This window comes from Trematomus bernacchii, unplaced genomic scaffold (assembly GCF_902827165.1).
Source record: "Trematomus bernacchii unplaced genomic scaffold, fTreBer1.1, whole genome shotgun sequence".
In the NCBI taxonomy this organism is placed as follows: Eukaryota; Metazoa; Chordata; class Actinopteri; order Perciformes; family Nototheniidae; genus Trematomus; species Trematomus bernacchii.
The window spans coordinates 17,762,021-17,778,221 of record NW_022987593.1 but is presented as its reverse complement, the minus strand read 5'-3'; the positions used below and the strand labels follow the sequence as shown (position 1 = coordinate 17,778,221).

At 40.4% G+C, this 16,201-nt stretch overlaps 1 protein-coding gene across 1 annotated transcript; it reads right to left on the bottom strand.

The window, feature by feature from the left end:
* Positions 1–6,577: 6,577 nt before the first annotated feature.
* LOC117482078 (nuclear factor 7, ovary-like) lies at positions 6,578–8,339 on the bottom strand. The gene is made up of 2 exons (XM_034130077.1): positions 8,183–8,339; positions 6,578–8,082 (listed from the first exon to the last, which is right to left on the bottom strand). The coding sequence occupies exon 2, from the start codon at positions 8,063–8,065 to the stop codon at positions 6,683–6,685; it is 1,383 nt and encodes a 460-aa protein (XP_033985968.1). The 5' UTR covers positions 8,066–8,082; positions 8,183–8,339; the 3' UTR covers positions 6,578–6,682.
* Between the last annotated feature and the right edge of the window lie 7,862 nt (positions 8,340–16,201).

Sequence of the window (16,201 nt, the reverse complement as noted above, 5' to 3'; positions counted from 1 at the left end):
CCGGTGTTGTGCCGTAGGTGGAAGGCTTGCCGTAGATTGAAGCCCTGTTCGCAAAGGTGACGTCATCGCCTGTATTGAGCGTTCGCCTAGTTTTCTAAGCTTTTCTCTCTCTTTTGAATGATATATTTCCCATCAGATTAAACAGCAAACGGCTGAATAAATAATGTGCATACAATTGCGAGGTGGCTCGTTTTAAGGACACAATCTTCGTATTGGAACAAACTTCCGTTTTTAAGTGTAGTTTGCAACCCCCCCTATATCTTTGTCCAGGATAGTCACAACGTCACCAAAATCACACTGGTGTTGGCTGTTCCCCTGTAGTTTGTGCTCACAAAAGCATTTTACTCTTGGCCCAGCAGGTACAAAACTAAAGAGGGGCTTCCATATCCGGCAGAGCAGGTGTTGTAGCTGCCGGATTTGGAAGCCCTTCTTTAGCGGGAAGGTAGCTTACGTAGGACAAAGCAAATAAATACGCACCGACACTTTCCGATTCATAAAAGACTGCGTACCGGAGCAGGACTTGCGTACGGCACATCCTACACCGGTTTCCCCGCCTAAATCACAATCAACTCGAAATGCGGCGCAGCTTTTGCGGGCTTCACGTAACGCCCATATTTGCCTATAAATAGTCAAAGAAACGCCCATTCATTCATTCATTTTGACTGACTGCATGAAGAAGATCGCAGGAAATTACGTCCGAACAGCTAAAAAAGACATCTCACACCGTGTCAGATTTTGGTTATTTTGGGGAGGTCGAGATAAATCATATTGTTTGGTGGATGCAGTTTGAACCAGAGTAGCAGCATGGAGGTCGGATCGTCACCAACATAAATAAATAAGTGGTCCGAAAAAAGTTAATGACAAAAAAAATACACATAGCCTTCCTCAGGCAGTGTGTTTGTACCGGGGACAGGAGACACCCCCTTGATGAGAAACTGTAAGAAATGATCGGGGAATCCCTCCGGAGTGGAGTCATGACGACTGGATCTGAATTATTTTGTTGTATTTGGTGGTTTGTGTTCCAGCTGTCGAGCTATGGGATTAGTTTTGTTTCATAAAGATAAAGCAACACTTTCTCAGAATAAAGCAAAACTATGAGTTTAAAAGAAGAAAAAAACTGAGTCAAGTTAAATAAAATAAATTTCAAAAATAAAACTCAAATCATTTGTGTAATCATGTAAACCATAAGTATTTTTTCTTTGTTTTAACATAGGTTTTTGTTTGCAGTTCTTGTTTCTTCTTTCTCAATGATCAGACTTTTGGTCTCGCTGCAGGTCTTCTCTTTTGCGCTCCCTCATTTTTTGTTTTCGATTTTGACACAAACGTCCCAGGTGGGCGGGACTTTCAGGGGTGCGTCCCCATTGGCTACTCAGTTTTTGAGTGACAGCCCACTACACCACAGATCATACAGTGCAACTCATGCAGCAAGCTCCGGAGTCCACTCGGCCTCGTTAGTGTTGGCGTCTCCTGGGGAGTTTTCATGAACATATCGGACTCATCTTATGGATTGCTGTGCATTAGACTTGTGTTGTGTAGTTTATACTTTATTCCAACTTTAAATATTTTTAATACCTGAACACACTGCTGCTGTAAAATAATTTCCCAATTTGGGATTGATAAAGTGTTGTCTATTTATTTATTTATTTTATAGATTAAAAAAACACATCTATGTATTTTCAAGCTAAAGGTGATACACAATATAAACTGTATACTGTTATTTTTTCAAAGACATGTTACATTTCAAAAGCATATATTGCTATGTTTCGGACAAACAATTAAAGGTAGGGTAGGTAAGTTTGAGAAACCGGCTCGAGATACACTTTTTGTTATATTCCATGGAATGCTCTCAACATCCCGAAAGCAATGAATATTTTAAGTGCTTTGACAAAAAATCCATAAAAAAATGTCATCTGTGGAAGCCGTAGTTCTGTAAAAAGCATGACCAATCATTTTAGCCCGGCTAAAATAACTGGATGGCCTACCTTTCTGTCAGCCTTCCATCTGTGCACAAACTTATCTCGTGCCCTCATTGGTCATGTGCGCGTTCGTGTGTGTTGGAGGAGGGGCTCTATAAGGAAGTGGCAGATTTTCTCCGGTTGTGTATTTTCAAATTCTAGCGATCTCGAGCTGGTTTCTCAAACTTACCTACCCTACCTTTAAAGACTGCTTTAATTGAACAAATTCTACGATATAAAAGTGGCAGATTTGCTTTATTAAACAGACCAGACCTAGGCTGCATACCAACACAATTAGGAACATGCTCACATCTTACTATGTTGGTCTGAAGAGCTGAAGCATTCATACACAATGGATACAAACTGTGTTGTCTCATTCTATATCCTGTGAGAAAATGATATACATTTAGCATTAAAAATGTGACATACTATTCCTGAGGAAGATCTGAATAATCAACAGATTTGAATGGAATCTCTAACATTTTCATGTAGAATAAAGACAAAAGAGTGATTATACAAATTAAATGTATTGAAATTTGAACCAGAAGAAGAAGTCTCAAAGAATGTTTTAAATAAAAGGACATAAAACAAAAAGGTGAATAATAATACAATCTATTAAATGTATATGTAAATACATTTGTTCAGCTTAGACAGGGCTGGGAGGGTTACTTTAAAATGTATTCTGTTACAAGTACTAGTTAAGATGAGATTTACTTTATTTATCCTAATTTTCGTCACAGCAGCATATAAACAAGGCATTGGACATAATGTGGAAATCAAAACAATTGTAGAAAATAAACTCACACATACATTAAATATAAATATCTCAAAATTGAACTAAACTCAAAAGTAAGATACATCTTAACAGTGAAAGATATATATCTGTCAAGTATACACTATGAAGGGACAAATTACTGCTAGCAACATTTAAAAGTAGGATATTATTTACATTAATTGTGCAAGAAATAGCATGCTTAATTAAATATAAATGTACAGTGTGAAGACAATATATACAGAACAGGTTTTAAAGGGAGAAGTGGTGGAGTCCAGTTATCAAGCAACGTCAAAAACCTTTAAAAGATACAGGAAATCATAAAATACTGATACATCTTTTCACATTATTTATAGTCGATTGAGTTTGTAAGATAAGTTTAACGTTTCTGTGCCTCTAATGGCTCACCCCTGATGTTAAAAGGGCCTTTATAAAGATCCCCAGAGGCCTTTCGGTAATATAACTGTTGTGTTTTCAGTTAAATGTTACAGCAGGTGTTTCAGACTTTTCAGACTCTCATGACAGCTTCTCCGCTCCGTGCAGGCCGAAGCAAAACATGTCATTTCCTGGCGTGCCTCGTACTGCTCCATGTAAGAATGTCTCTCTTTGTGAGGCGTTTTGGTTTGTTTTTTGCTGACGTTCATCTGCTGCTGACTCACTGAACTCCCATCATGGAGGCATTCAGGGCCAGATGGGAGGAAATAAATACGTTCAGTGCGTGAACCTCAACCTTTATGATCAAACACCTTCTGTCCAAGTCCATCTCCAACCCTGTCATTTGACAAAAAGTCACTATTGCTCACGGTTGGGAGGGTTACTTTAAAGGTCTCCTATTATACTGTTTTTCATCAATATATTATAGGTCTCAGATATATACAGAGCCTGTCTCTGATTGGCTGAAACACCAAACAGATCATTGCAGCGTCCCATAATCCCCTCTGTTTCAGCCCTGTTTCCAAAGTGCTGATTCTCTGTCTGTTACTTTAGATGAAAATAAGGAGCCCCTCCCCACGCCCCTCTGAGAGAGATTTGGTTACAAAGAACACAATGGTGCTCTAGGAGGAGATTCAGGTGATAAGGTGGGGGGGGGGGGGGGGTTACCCTGGTTGCTGATTGGCTAATGGTTACACAAGCCAACACATCGTTTAATTAAAATGCATTTTATTTTGTATCTAATAAATGATTCGCTGCTCAAACTTGCTGTTGGATTAAACATATTTTTTATTTATTTTCCCATCAAGCACAAATCACAAATGAACAATTTATAACGACATAGTTTCAATAAAACAGAGAAGGTTAAACTATAACCTGACATAAAGATCTGAATCTGGGTGAGATCATTTCAAATGTAAAGAATATATATCTCTTATTTCCTCTAAAGCAGGGGTGCCCAACCTTTTTTGAACCGAGAGCTACTTTTAAAGTTGCCAGTCTGCCGAGATCTACCAGTCCAAATAGAGAGGTGTAGCCATTACTGACAGCCTACTACCAGGTAAATACACACTTCTACTTGTATAAAACTGACCTTTGTACGATTAATACTTCATAAAATACTGCAGATCCTTTATCCTTTATTTCTAATCTACACACATACAAGTATTTAACTGAAGTTACACAACAGTGTTGTTGATACAGAGTTGGGAGTTTATTCACACGTCACAAACTACAGTGGGTAATGTTTTCAAGAAACATTGAACAGTGCTGCCACATATGATACAGGAAAAAAAGAAAAGACTCTGAACCCTTTCTTTGCCATTATATAAAAATAGTGTTGCTACAAAAGTATAAATTAGGCTTACTAATAAAACAACTCAGATCTGAAGCTACTCAGGAATCTGCTGCCAGAGTGCAATAAAAAAGACAAAATTAATAGAATCAAACCCTTTTTTTGTTGCATTTTAGTAGAGTATAAAAAGAAATGCCTTTAAAATAGGATGCAAGCAACACTAGTATCTTAACCTGAATTGATAATAGACTATAATCAATTTAAGTTTGCATTCTTATACCATTTTGTACAATAATTATAATGAATAAGTTCAAACAAACTAAAACTTACAGGTGATTAATAACGGTATCTAACTTGAGTTTTTATTATATCAAAAACCTGTTGAAATGCTACTGTTATTTATTTTCAGTAGCGTGGCGTGGGGAAAAATGTAGGGGAAGCCCATTTTTTTGGGTTGGTTGGGGGGGGGGGGGGGGGGGTGGTCAATAACGTAACCAGATGAGTGATTACAGCGCCGGTATCATTTTACACACATTTGTATCACACAGATGCAGGACTTGCACACGCCTGTTATCTAACCGACAGGTCCGCACGCACTCTCCAGCCGAAACTCTCGTTTTATTAATTTAAGCATTTTCTTATTAATTTATGCAGACACACCCCCCCCCCCCCCCAAATGCAATACCAGCCGCTCAATGCGCAGTGCAGATTCGGTAATGAATAAAAAAGAAGCATTCATTCACAAAGTAAATCAGGAGACCTTTTGTTACGTTCACATCAAAGTATCAGTAGGCGTGTGTGAAACACATGAATTCAAAAACAATTATGTACAGAAACATTTGCATGTGATAGTCCACCTTCTCTTCCCTTCCCTTTCTAACACACGGCAAGTGCAGCAACAGTCCTCGTCTCTGTAATTAGCTCAGTCCGTAGTCCAAAAGTAACTAAAAAATATAAACAATCTCATCTATTCAGGTGAAATCGCCAGCCGCCTCTGAAGGGAAGCCAGAGTTAGCTGGCTTCCCTTGGCATGGCCCTGACCAATCACAGGTTGGCAGGGGCATCACGTGGGCCTCATCTGATTGGTCAATCCCTCAATTTTTTTCACCAAGGGAAGCCTGATCCGACTGGCCTCCTCTCGCAACAGTGAATGCAATCTACTGTTTCACCATAACATCTAGAGGGGCGCTGTTTGTTTCACTCTTTGTAAAATACTTAGAGTGGGGGAGAGACGGGCCGGCAGCAACACACAGCAAAGGAGAATTATCGAAACAAAACAAAGTGTTTTTATTTATTTATTTAAATTATAACTACAATCCGAAAAAACAGGGGAAACCTGGCGTCCCTTGGCCTCCAGGAGAAAACGCCACTGTTTATTTTTATTGTCCCCCAAAAGCGCGTCGGCGTCGTCTTTGAAAGACTTCATGTGTTTCGCAAGAACGTGACTGACACGATAAGATGCTATGGTAGCAGCCTTGCTCTTGTTGTTGGGCCTGGTGAAAATGGACTGCTGTGCATTTAGCTGTCCTTTCAGGTCCCTCACCTTTTGGGAACGTAGGGCGGAGGGAATTCCGTCTCGTAGCGTTTGTGCACTGTTTTGAAATGCCGCTCCTAAATTACCCTTCTTCGATAAAGCCACGCTCGCATTGCAGATGAGATAGATGGACTTTGAATTGGAATAGATACAAAAATAATCATCCTCCCACTCGGAGTGAAAATTATATATTTTGGGCTTTTTTGCTTCTGCCATAATTGCGGTCTTGTGTGTGTGCGGACTGTCACTCCTATTGACACGGACAACGTCAGCGAACTAGTGCCCACTGCCCACCAGCCACGCCCCTACACATGGGGTCACGCCGGCCAATCACAAAGCTTTGATGCATTCAAGTGCATTATTCTGGCACAGGAAGATTATGTTATAGGACATTAACGATAAAACAGAATATTGTTGTTCTATTTTTAGACACATCTCGCGATGGACTGGGAATCTCGATCGACTGGTTGGGCACCCCTGCTCTAAAGGAAGCAGTTCAGCGTATTTGATGAACATGATGTTACTTGGATAAAAGTGTCTGCTAAATGCACGTGTTTCAATTTAATAAAGGTTGACAGTAACAACAAGAATAAAAACATGTTTAGAATAATGAGACAGCAGGAGGACAGGTTCAGAGGTCAGTGAATGATCCCTTTAAGAGATGATCACCACAGATATAATGATCCTGTGTATCTCTACCTGCTCTGATCCACTGTCACACACACCTTCAGCGGTAATATCTTCACTTCCTCCACAGTGAGAATGTATGGAAACATCTTCTCAGTGAAAGTGTGTGTGAAGGTGTGTATGTGTGTGTTAGTGTCAGGGTCAGAGAACGACAACATTCCTCTGTTCCAGTCCAGATCCACTCTGAGCCTCTGGAGCTCCTTCTTCAGGCTGAGAGGAGTGTCTGGATCTGATGCTGACAATGCTGTGTATTCACCTTCATAGAAAGCTATTCCCCATGATCCAGACTCTGTGTCTCCCTTCCTCTGGGCAGACTCTGCTGACACACCCAGTATCCAGACTGTACTGTCTGTAACCTGGACATCCCAGCTGTGAGTCCCTGAGTTAAAGCCCTCAGAGCCCAGGACACAGGGGTGTTTATCAAACCTCTCTGGATTATCAGGAAGTTTCTGTATCTCTCCTGCTCTCACTCTGGTCAGATCTTCAGACAGGATGAGTCTTGGATGAGCCGTGTTTGGGTCCAGGATGAGAGGAGAGTAGGACACCATGTCCTTCATCTTGCTCCAGATGTTGAAGCTGAGGTTGCCCAGGTGTTTGGCCTGGTCTATCAGAGCTCCTGAGGGCAGCTGTGGATCCTCCAGCAGGGGGCGCTGCAGCCTCTCCACTGCAGTCTTGTAGTTGTGCAGGAAGGAGACGTCTTCAGCTCTCAGCTCCTCCTCTGTGGCTCTGACTGTGTGGGAAAGAGCTGCTATCTCTCTGCTCACAGCCTCCATCTTCTCCTCCATCATCCTCCTCTTCTGCTCATCTTCCTCCCTCAGTGCAGCCATCCTGGCCTCCTCTTCCTCTTCTAGAAACTGGTGAAGCTTCTTAAACTGCTCCTTAATCTGCGTCTCTGTGTGTTGAGCCTGGACCTTCATGTGTCCTGCTGTTTGATCAAACTCCACTTTAACTTCTTCAAAGAGCTTCAGTTTCTCCTGAAAGGGCTGCAGAGACTTCTGGAGCTCCTCTCTGAGATCCTGAGCAGCTTCATCGATGGGTCTGAATCTGTGGTTGGTGTGTGTTTTTGAATCTCTGCAGACGACACACACTGGCTGCTGATGGTCCAGACAGAAGAGTCTGAGTTTCTCAGAGTGCAGACTGCAGAGAGCCTCTGGAGGTCTCTGATCTCTCTCCAGTAAGAAGGTCTCACACAGGTTATTTAAAGCAAAGTTACAAGGTGGATCTCTTGAGATTCTTCTCTTACAAACTGGACACTCTTTTACTTCTTTCCCTTCCCACCAGGTCTGCAGACAGGCTTTACAGAAGCTGTGGCAGCACGACAGAATGACAGCATCTCTAAAGACTTCCTGACAGACCGGACAGCAGAGCTCTTCCTCTAACCTGGAAGCCATGTTGTCTCTGAGTGAAGCTGAAACACAGCAGACAGGAAGTACAGTCAGTTATGGCTCCCCTCCCCCTCCTCTACTGACTTCACTGAAATTCTCTTTGAGTGATGTTTGGAGACTCACCTTCAGGGGGGTCCCCAGGTTGAAGCAGCAGTGTTGTAGTTTCCACTTTTCTCTCCTGTAGCTGAACTCAGCCGAAGTTGTTAGTTTGGTCTGAAGGTGAATGTGATCGTCTGTTTTTCAGTCCGCCTCTCTCTCTGCAGTGAGGGAGAATAACAAACTGTTTCCTGGTGTGTCTCAGTGAGTCAGTGAGGGAGGAGCTCTGTCACGCCTCCTCTGCTGAACTCTGTTCGCTCTCATGTAACTCAGGGAGTGTCTCAGTCTAAAGTGCGGATTTATTGCTGGAATAAAGGTTATAGTGGGTGAGTTACATTATTAACTAAGATGTTGTTAAAGAGGTGAAGTATGCTCCCATAGTGGGAAGGTTTCACAAACCAAACTCAAATATCTGTCAAGTATATGGCATCAGTTTAAAACATTGAACCCATTTATCTCTAAGAACCTGTCAACACTCCATCAACAAATTATCCTGGACTTCATCACAATGGCAGATTTCATAATGATGTTATTCATACTAACACATAATCAGCCATGTAAAGAAAACCATTCATTTAGAGAATTAGCTATCGTTATGCTATAGACCAGGGGTCGGCACCGCTGCCAGAGCGCTTCTCCCCGTTACCTCCAGAAGGAAGCCATGCACGCCATGCACGCCACGCATGCCACGCACGCAACGCACGCAATGCAGCGCAGAAGGAAACAAACAATTTAATAAATCTAGACCGCAACAGAATTAAACAAGCGACTGCCTGTTTTTTTTTTACATGATGCCGTTTAAAAAAAATTATGATAAAGGGCGGTGCCGGTGTCAGTACCAAGGGTGTTTCTCAATTGCGAGTTCGCTTGCTTGGTAGCACATGTCTGCCGAGCATCTTGCTTCAGAAGCGAGGCAAGAATCCTTCCTGGCATTCGGAAAACGAAGAGTGGAACAGGCTAGCAAGTGTGCAGGTGTGTGTCATATGAGAGGCCCCGCCTTACATTTTCCGCCACAGATTTTGGAAATTGGTCCGTGCGCAAAGCATTGTGGGGATTTTAAGACAGCGGAGTCTACTCATGTGCATCCTCGAAATTTCTCCAAACGGAGTACGCCGGGCTCGGTAGATTTCCAAGTATGCTGGACATTGGAACAGTACTTCGGCGGCACTCGATGACGTAGTATGCTTGAAATAGTGGCTCTGGAGCAGCTTTACTCGCAATTGAGAAACACCCCAGCCGTTTCTCAATCTCGAGGATGCTGGCTTGGTAGTCGCGTACTTCCAAGTCACTTCCTTCAGAAACGAAGCAAGTATGCTTCCAAGCCACGGCTTCGGAAAACGAAGAAGAGTGGAACAGGCTAACAAGTGTGCAGGTGTGCGTCATATGAGAGGCCCCGCCTTACATTTTCCGCCACAGATTTGGGGAAATTGGTCCGTGAGCAAAGCATTGTGGGGATTTTAAGGACGCAAAGTCTACCCATGTGCAGCCTCGAAATTTCGGTGGAATTCCAAGTATGCTGGACATTGGAACGGTCCTGCTGCGCCACTTGATGACGTAGCATCCTTGAAATATTGGCTTGGAAGCCAATATCCTCGCGATTGAGAAACGGCCCCTCTATGTGTTCGCCCGACCATATGTGTTCGGGGTCCGTCGCTTACCAATGACGTCACGCATTGTGATTGGCTGTACGGTAATCGCACGCTGATTGGTGTAACTAGGGGCGCTCTATAACAATTCAAAGTGCTTTACATAATCATTAACACTTAATAATAAGACAGCAGAGAGGAACACAATAAATGAACATAATGGAACAACAGATCCATTCAAACCATGCATAAAAGAGATGCAGAATAGTTTAAAAACAATATTGTAAATACGGTAGGTGCTAAAACAAGTTAAAAGGCTTCTGGGTAAGCAGCTGTAAGACGAACATGACTTGTACAATGTTAATAAATGTATCAGCAAAGCACAAATAATGCTTATAGACAATGAATAATACCATTTGTTTATTCTTCTCATTGATATTTTTGTTATTATTATTATGTTTTCTTATTGCATTCATCAACCAAATACATATAGTATTTCTACTGCATTACAGTAAATATTGATTAAATCCTCATAATGGATGACATTGATATTGTATTCATTTTTTTTTTTAAATAATGGTATCATGTTATGATATTTCAAAAACACAAATAACACAATCAGACACATTACGCATCATTTCTATATTCTCCCAATCGATATTATAAATGTCTATATCAAGGCAATGTTGTTAAACTTGTTTTTGAACACTTGTGCTTTTATTTTGAAAGTAATGTCGCTTGTGTCCTGCTTGTATTTTTTGAAAATATTCTCGAGCTTGATTCCACAGCTGGATTGTGTGGCCCAACCTTTATACAGTCTATGGGCCCTGTCACTACCCGATCTGCCGCCCTGCCCTATCTGCAGTGCGCATGTGCGAGATGGTCCGCCATATTGCACAACTCCGTACGGCAACCCAACTAGGACACTTGACACAGTGGCTTTTGGCAAAGCACACAAAGAAAACTCTGAAAACCGAGAGAGATGAGTTATTGTTATTACAACGTGACCTCACTATTATTTAACAACTCTTTTTATTGGGTTCTTTTATTTGGGGTTAAGTACATTGTCAGAATAAGTGAGAAATTGATGTAACTTCTGTTAGACAGCTATATGCTAGACATGTTTGCATACATTCACAGTAAATATTTATTCAGTATGATTGCTGTCTAACAGAAGTTAAATCCATTTCTCACTTATTCTGACAATGTACTTAAACCCAAATAAAAGAACCCAATAAAAAGAGTTGTTAAATAATAGTGAAGTCACGTTGTAATAACAATAACTCATATATATACAGTGCAATAATTCTTTCATGCTAAATGAAGCTCTGTTGCTTGGATATCACTAGATCCTGTTACAGCGTAATATAAAAGTACATAACGATTGATGTGTAAATTAGCATAATTACTAGCTAACCGCTAGCTGCTAACTGCTGCCTCGTTAATATCAAATCTATCATAATAACAAACCATTACCATGCTGTCATGAACGTGGGCTGCTGTTACGTGTACGCAAATTGACGTGCTTGATGTGAACGAGCATTTTGGGGGGCATGGTTAAAGTTGCGCATGCGCTATGAGAGCACATACGGGTACTTCTCAGGCATGCCGGGTAATCTGTGACGTTTCGCTTTCTCAAAAGTTGGGCCATTTTATCATCATGCGCGAATGAGCAACTCTCATAGGAATGAATGAGGCCCCGCCTCCCACGCTGTATCCAGTTCTTATTATACATCCATGGTAGTGACAGGCCCAACCAGACTTTCAAGTTCCCCTTCAAGTAATATGTCCATGGGAGGAGGAGGAGGAGGAGGAATCATGTTATGCAGACAGTATCTTTTTTTAGAAAATTAACTCATCTATGTCATTTGGAACTATTTGGTAAAATGTATTGTGAAACATATTTTTAATTACAGAAAATACTGCAAATAATGCAATACATTATAATCACAACAACATCGACAAATATATTACAATAGGATATCTAATATAAGTTATATATATATATATATATATATATATATATATATATATATATATATATACATGGGACATGTCCCCCCCACTTTTCAAAATCCCATTTGTGTCCCCCCCACTTTTTAAATGTGTTTATTATTTATTTTTTACGCAAGCGGTCATCGTCACGGAGGAGTGTCTGTCTGTGTGTGGCACGAGCGCATCTTGTGAGAGAGAGATAGAAAGAGAGAGAGACAGAGAGAGAGAGACATAGAGAGTTACGGGGGTTGTTGTTAGCATCTGGTGCTAGCTCGAAGCTAACGGAGATTAGAAGCTGTTTCAACAATAAGGAGAGGGAGAGTCCTCTCCTGTCGGACTGAGAGAGATAACGTCAGCTCAGTGAGGTAAAGGACTCTGAGTGATTAGGATTGTAAACTTTAGTCTAAGTTATCTCAGTGGGTCTCAAACGGTTTGGTCATCTATGTAAACAAATATTTCTATTAGTTGTATATAAAATAAGTTAAGAAATCCTTCCAATGTGTACTATAGGTCAGTACAAAATAAAAAACACAGTTTAAAAGGGGAGTGATTAGTCAAATATGCATAAATAAAAAGAAAGAATGCAGACTAGGTAAGATAAAGATAGGAGAGAGGAGTTTATCAATGATTTGTTATTAGTTGTGAGCATATTCTAATGGCTTTTTGATTATTGAAATATATACAGTTCTGTTTCATATGAGTGTTGAGAGCTGTATCCATAAATCTCTTAATGTTGCCCTCAAAGTGCACCAGATTGATGCTTTTAGCTTCAATTTAAAGAAAAAAATCTGTGCACACTCATTATATACACTACACATTTTTCTTGGATTTGTTAACACTGTAGTCCCTAATATATTTGTAGAAAGGCAGGAAATGGAATTAAATTGAGAAAATGTTTCATTGTGGAGGACCCCCTGTTTTGTGTCCCCCCCACTTCTCAAACCAAAGTTACACCCTTGTATATATATATATATCAATCGACAGTGTAAACATAATTATGTAAATAACCCAATTTGTGTTCTGTGAAACGGAAAAGGATATTACATTGTTTTTGTTACTTTCGTTGCAGTGTCTTAAATGTAATTTAGGTTAACTTCCTGTTTTATTTAGATGCTTTTATTTTGAAGTTGTTGCTATGGAAACAACATGACGGAGAAAAAAGTAATATCTTCTACATATGATAACGGACAAAGTAAAGAATGAAGTGTATGTTTAAATGTTAGCACCCCCCGAAGAGGCTCAAGCTCTTACGTTGAGTTTCAATACATTCGGAATTTGGCCGTGTAAAATGTCCTCTTGGGTTGCCGTACAGCCAATGCGTGACGTCATTGGTAAGCGTACACATCTGGTAGGCCGAACACATCTGGTAGGCCGAACACATATGGTACCTACACTGGTGTTGTGCCGTAGGTTGAAGGCATGCCGTAGATTGAAGCCCTGTTCGCGGGGACGCGCAAAGGTGACGTCATCGCCTGTATTGAGCATTCGCCTAGTTTCCTAAGCTTTTCTCTCTGTTTTGAATGATATATTTCCCATCAGATTAAACAGCAAACGGCTGAATAAATAATGTGCATACAATTGCGAGGAGGCTCGTTTTAAGGACACAATCTTCGTATTGGAACAAACTTCAGTTTTTAAGTGTAGTTTGGAACCCCCCCTATATCTTTGTCCAGGATAGTCACAACGTCACCAAAATCACACTGGTGTTGGCTGTTCCCCTGTAGTTTGTGCTCACAAAAGCATTTTACTCTTGGCCCAGCAGGTACAAAACTAAAGAGGGGCTTCCATATCCGGCAGAGCAGGTGTTGTAGCTGCCGGATTTGGAAGCCCTTCTTTAGCGGGAAGGTTGCTTACGTAGGACAAAGCAAATAAATACGCACCGACACTTTCCGATTCATAAAAGACTGCGTACCGGAGCAGGACTTGCGTACGGCACATCCTACGCCGGTTTCCCCGCCTAAATCACAATCAACTCGTAATGCGGCGCAGCTTTTGCGGGCTTCACGTAACGCCCATATTTGCCTATAAATAGTCAAAGAAACGCCCATTCATTCATTCATTGTGACTGACTGCATGAAGAAGATCGCAGGAAATGACAACAACAGCTAAAAAAGACATCTCACACCGTGTCAGATTTTGGTTATTTTGGGGAGGTCGAAATAAATCATATTGTTTGGTGGATGCAGTTTGAACCAGAGTAGCAGCATGGAGGACGGATCGTCACCAAAATAAATAAATAAGTGGTCCGAAAAAGGTTAATGACAAAGAAAATACACATAACCTTCCTCAGGCAGTGTGTTTGTCCCGGGGACAGGAGACACCCCCTTGATGAGAAACTGTAAGAAATGATCGGGGAATCCCTCCGGAGTGGAGTCATGACGACTGGATCTGAATTATTTTTTTGTATTTGGTGGTTTGTGTTCCAGCTGTCGAGCTATGGGATTAGTTTTGTTTCATAAAGATAAAGCAACACTTTCTCAGAATAAAGCAAAACTATGAGTTTAAAAGAAAAAAAACTGAGTCAAGCAAAATAAAATACATTTCAAAAATAAAACTCAAATCATTTGTGTAATCATGTAAACTATAAGTCTTTTTTCTTTGTTTTAACATATCTTTTTGTTTGCAGTTCTTGTTGCTTCTTTCTCAATGATCTGACTTTTGCTCTCGCTGCAGCTCTTCTCTTTTGCGCTCCCTCATTTTTTGTTTTCGATTTTGAAACAAACGTCCCAGGTGGGCGGGACTTTCAGGGGTGCGTCCCCATTGGCTACTCAGTTTTTGAGTGTCAGCCCACTACACCACAGATCATACAGTGCAACTCATGCAGCAAACTCCGGAGTCCACTCGGCCACGTTTGTGTTGGTGCCTCCTGGGGAGTTTTCATGAATATATCGGACTTATCTTATGGATTGCTGTGCATTAGACTTGTGTTGTGTAGTTTATACTTTATTCCAACTTTAAATATTTTAATACCTGAACACACTGCTGCTGTAAAATAATTTCCCAATTTGGGATTGATAAAGTGTCTGTCTGTCTATTTAGTTTATAGATTAAAAAAACACATCTATGTATTTTCAAGCTAAAGGTGATACACAATATAAACTGTATACTGTTATTTTTTCAAAGACATGTTACATTTCAAAAGCATATATTGCTATGTTTAGGACAAACAATTAAAGGTAGGGTAGGTAAGTTTGAGAAACCGGCTCGAGATACACTTTTTGTTATATTCCATGGAATGCTCTTAACATCCCGATAGCAATGAATATCTTAAGTGCTTTGACAAAGAATCCATAAAAAAATGTCATCTGTGGAAGCCGTAATACTGTAAAAAGTACGACCAATCATCTGAGCCGGTCCGGCTAAAATAACTGGATGGCCTACCTGCCTGTCAGCCTTCCATCTGTGCACAAACTTATCTCGTGCCCTCATTGGTCATGTGCGCGTTCGTGTGTGTTGGAGGAGGGGCTCTGTAAGGAAGTGGCAGATTTTCTCCGGTTGTGTATTTTCAAATTCTAGCGAACTCGAGCCGGTTTCTCAAACTTACCTACCCTACCTTTAAAGACTGCTTTAATTGAACAAATTCTACAATATAAAAGTGGCAGATTTGCTTTATTAAACAGACCAGACCTAGGCTGCATACCAACACAATTAGGAACATGCTCACATCTTACTATGTTGGTCTGAAGAGCTGAAGCATTCATACACAATGGATACAAACTGTGTTGTCTCATTCTATATCCTGTGAGAAAATGATATACATTTAGCATTAAAAATGTGACATACTATTCCTGAGGAAGATCTGAATAATCAACAGATTTGAATGGAATCTCTAACATTTTCATGTAGAATAAAGACAAAAGAGTGATTATACAAATTAAATGTATTGAAATTTGAACCAGAAGAAGAAGTCTCAAAGAATGTTTTAAATAAAAGGACATAAAACAAAAAGGTGGATAATAATACAATCTATTAAATGTATATGTAAATACATTTGTTCAGCTTAGACAGGGCTGGGAGGGTTACTTTAAAATGTATTGTGTTACAAGTACTAGTTAAGATGAGATTTACTTTATTTATCCTAATTTTCGTCACAGCAGCATATAAACAAGGCATTGGACATAATGTGGAAATCAAAACAATTGTAGAAAATAAACTAACACATACATTAAATATAAATATCTCAAAATTGAACTAAACTAAAAAGTAAGATACATCTTGACAGTGAAAGATATATATCTGTCAAGTATACACTATGAAGGGACAAATTACTGCTAGCAACATTTAAAAGTAGGATATTATTTACATTAATTGTGCGGAGGAGATTCAGGTGATAAGGTGGGGGGGGGGGGGGGGGGGGGGTTACCTTGGTTGCTGATTGGCTAATGGTTACACAAGCCAAAACATCGTTTAATTAAAATGCATTTTATTTTGTATCTAACAAATGATTCGCTGCTCAAACTTGCAG

Excerpts from the sequence above, each read along its gene's own strand:
- LOC117482078 (XM_034130077.1), bottom strand. The coding sequence starts at position 8,065 with ATGGCTTCCAGGTTAGAGGAAGAGCTCTGCTGTCCGGTCTGTCAGGAA.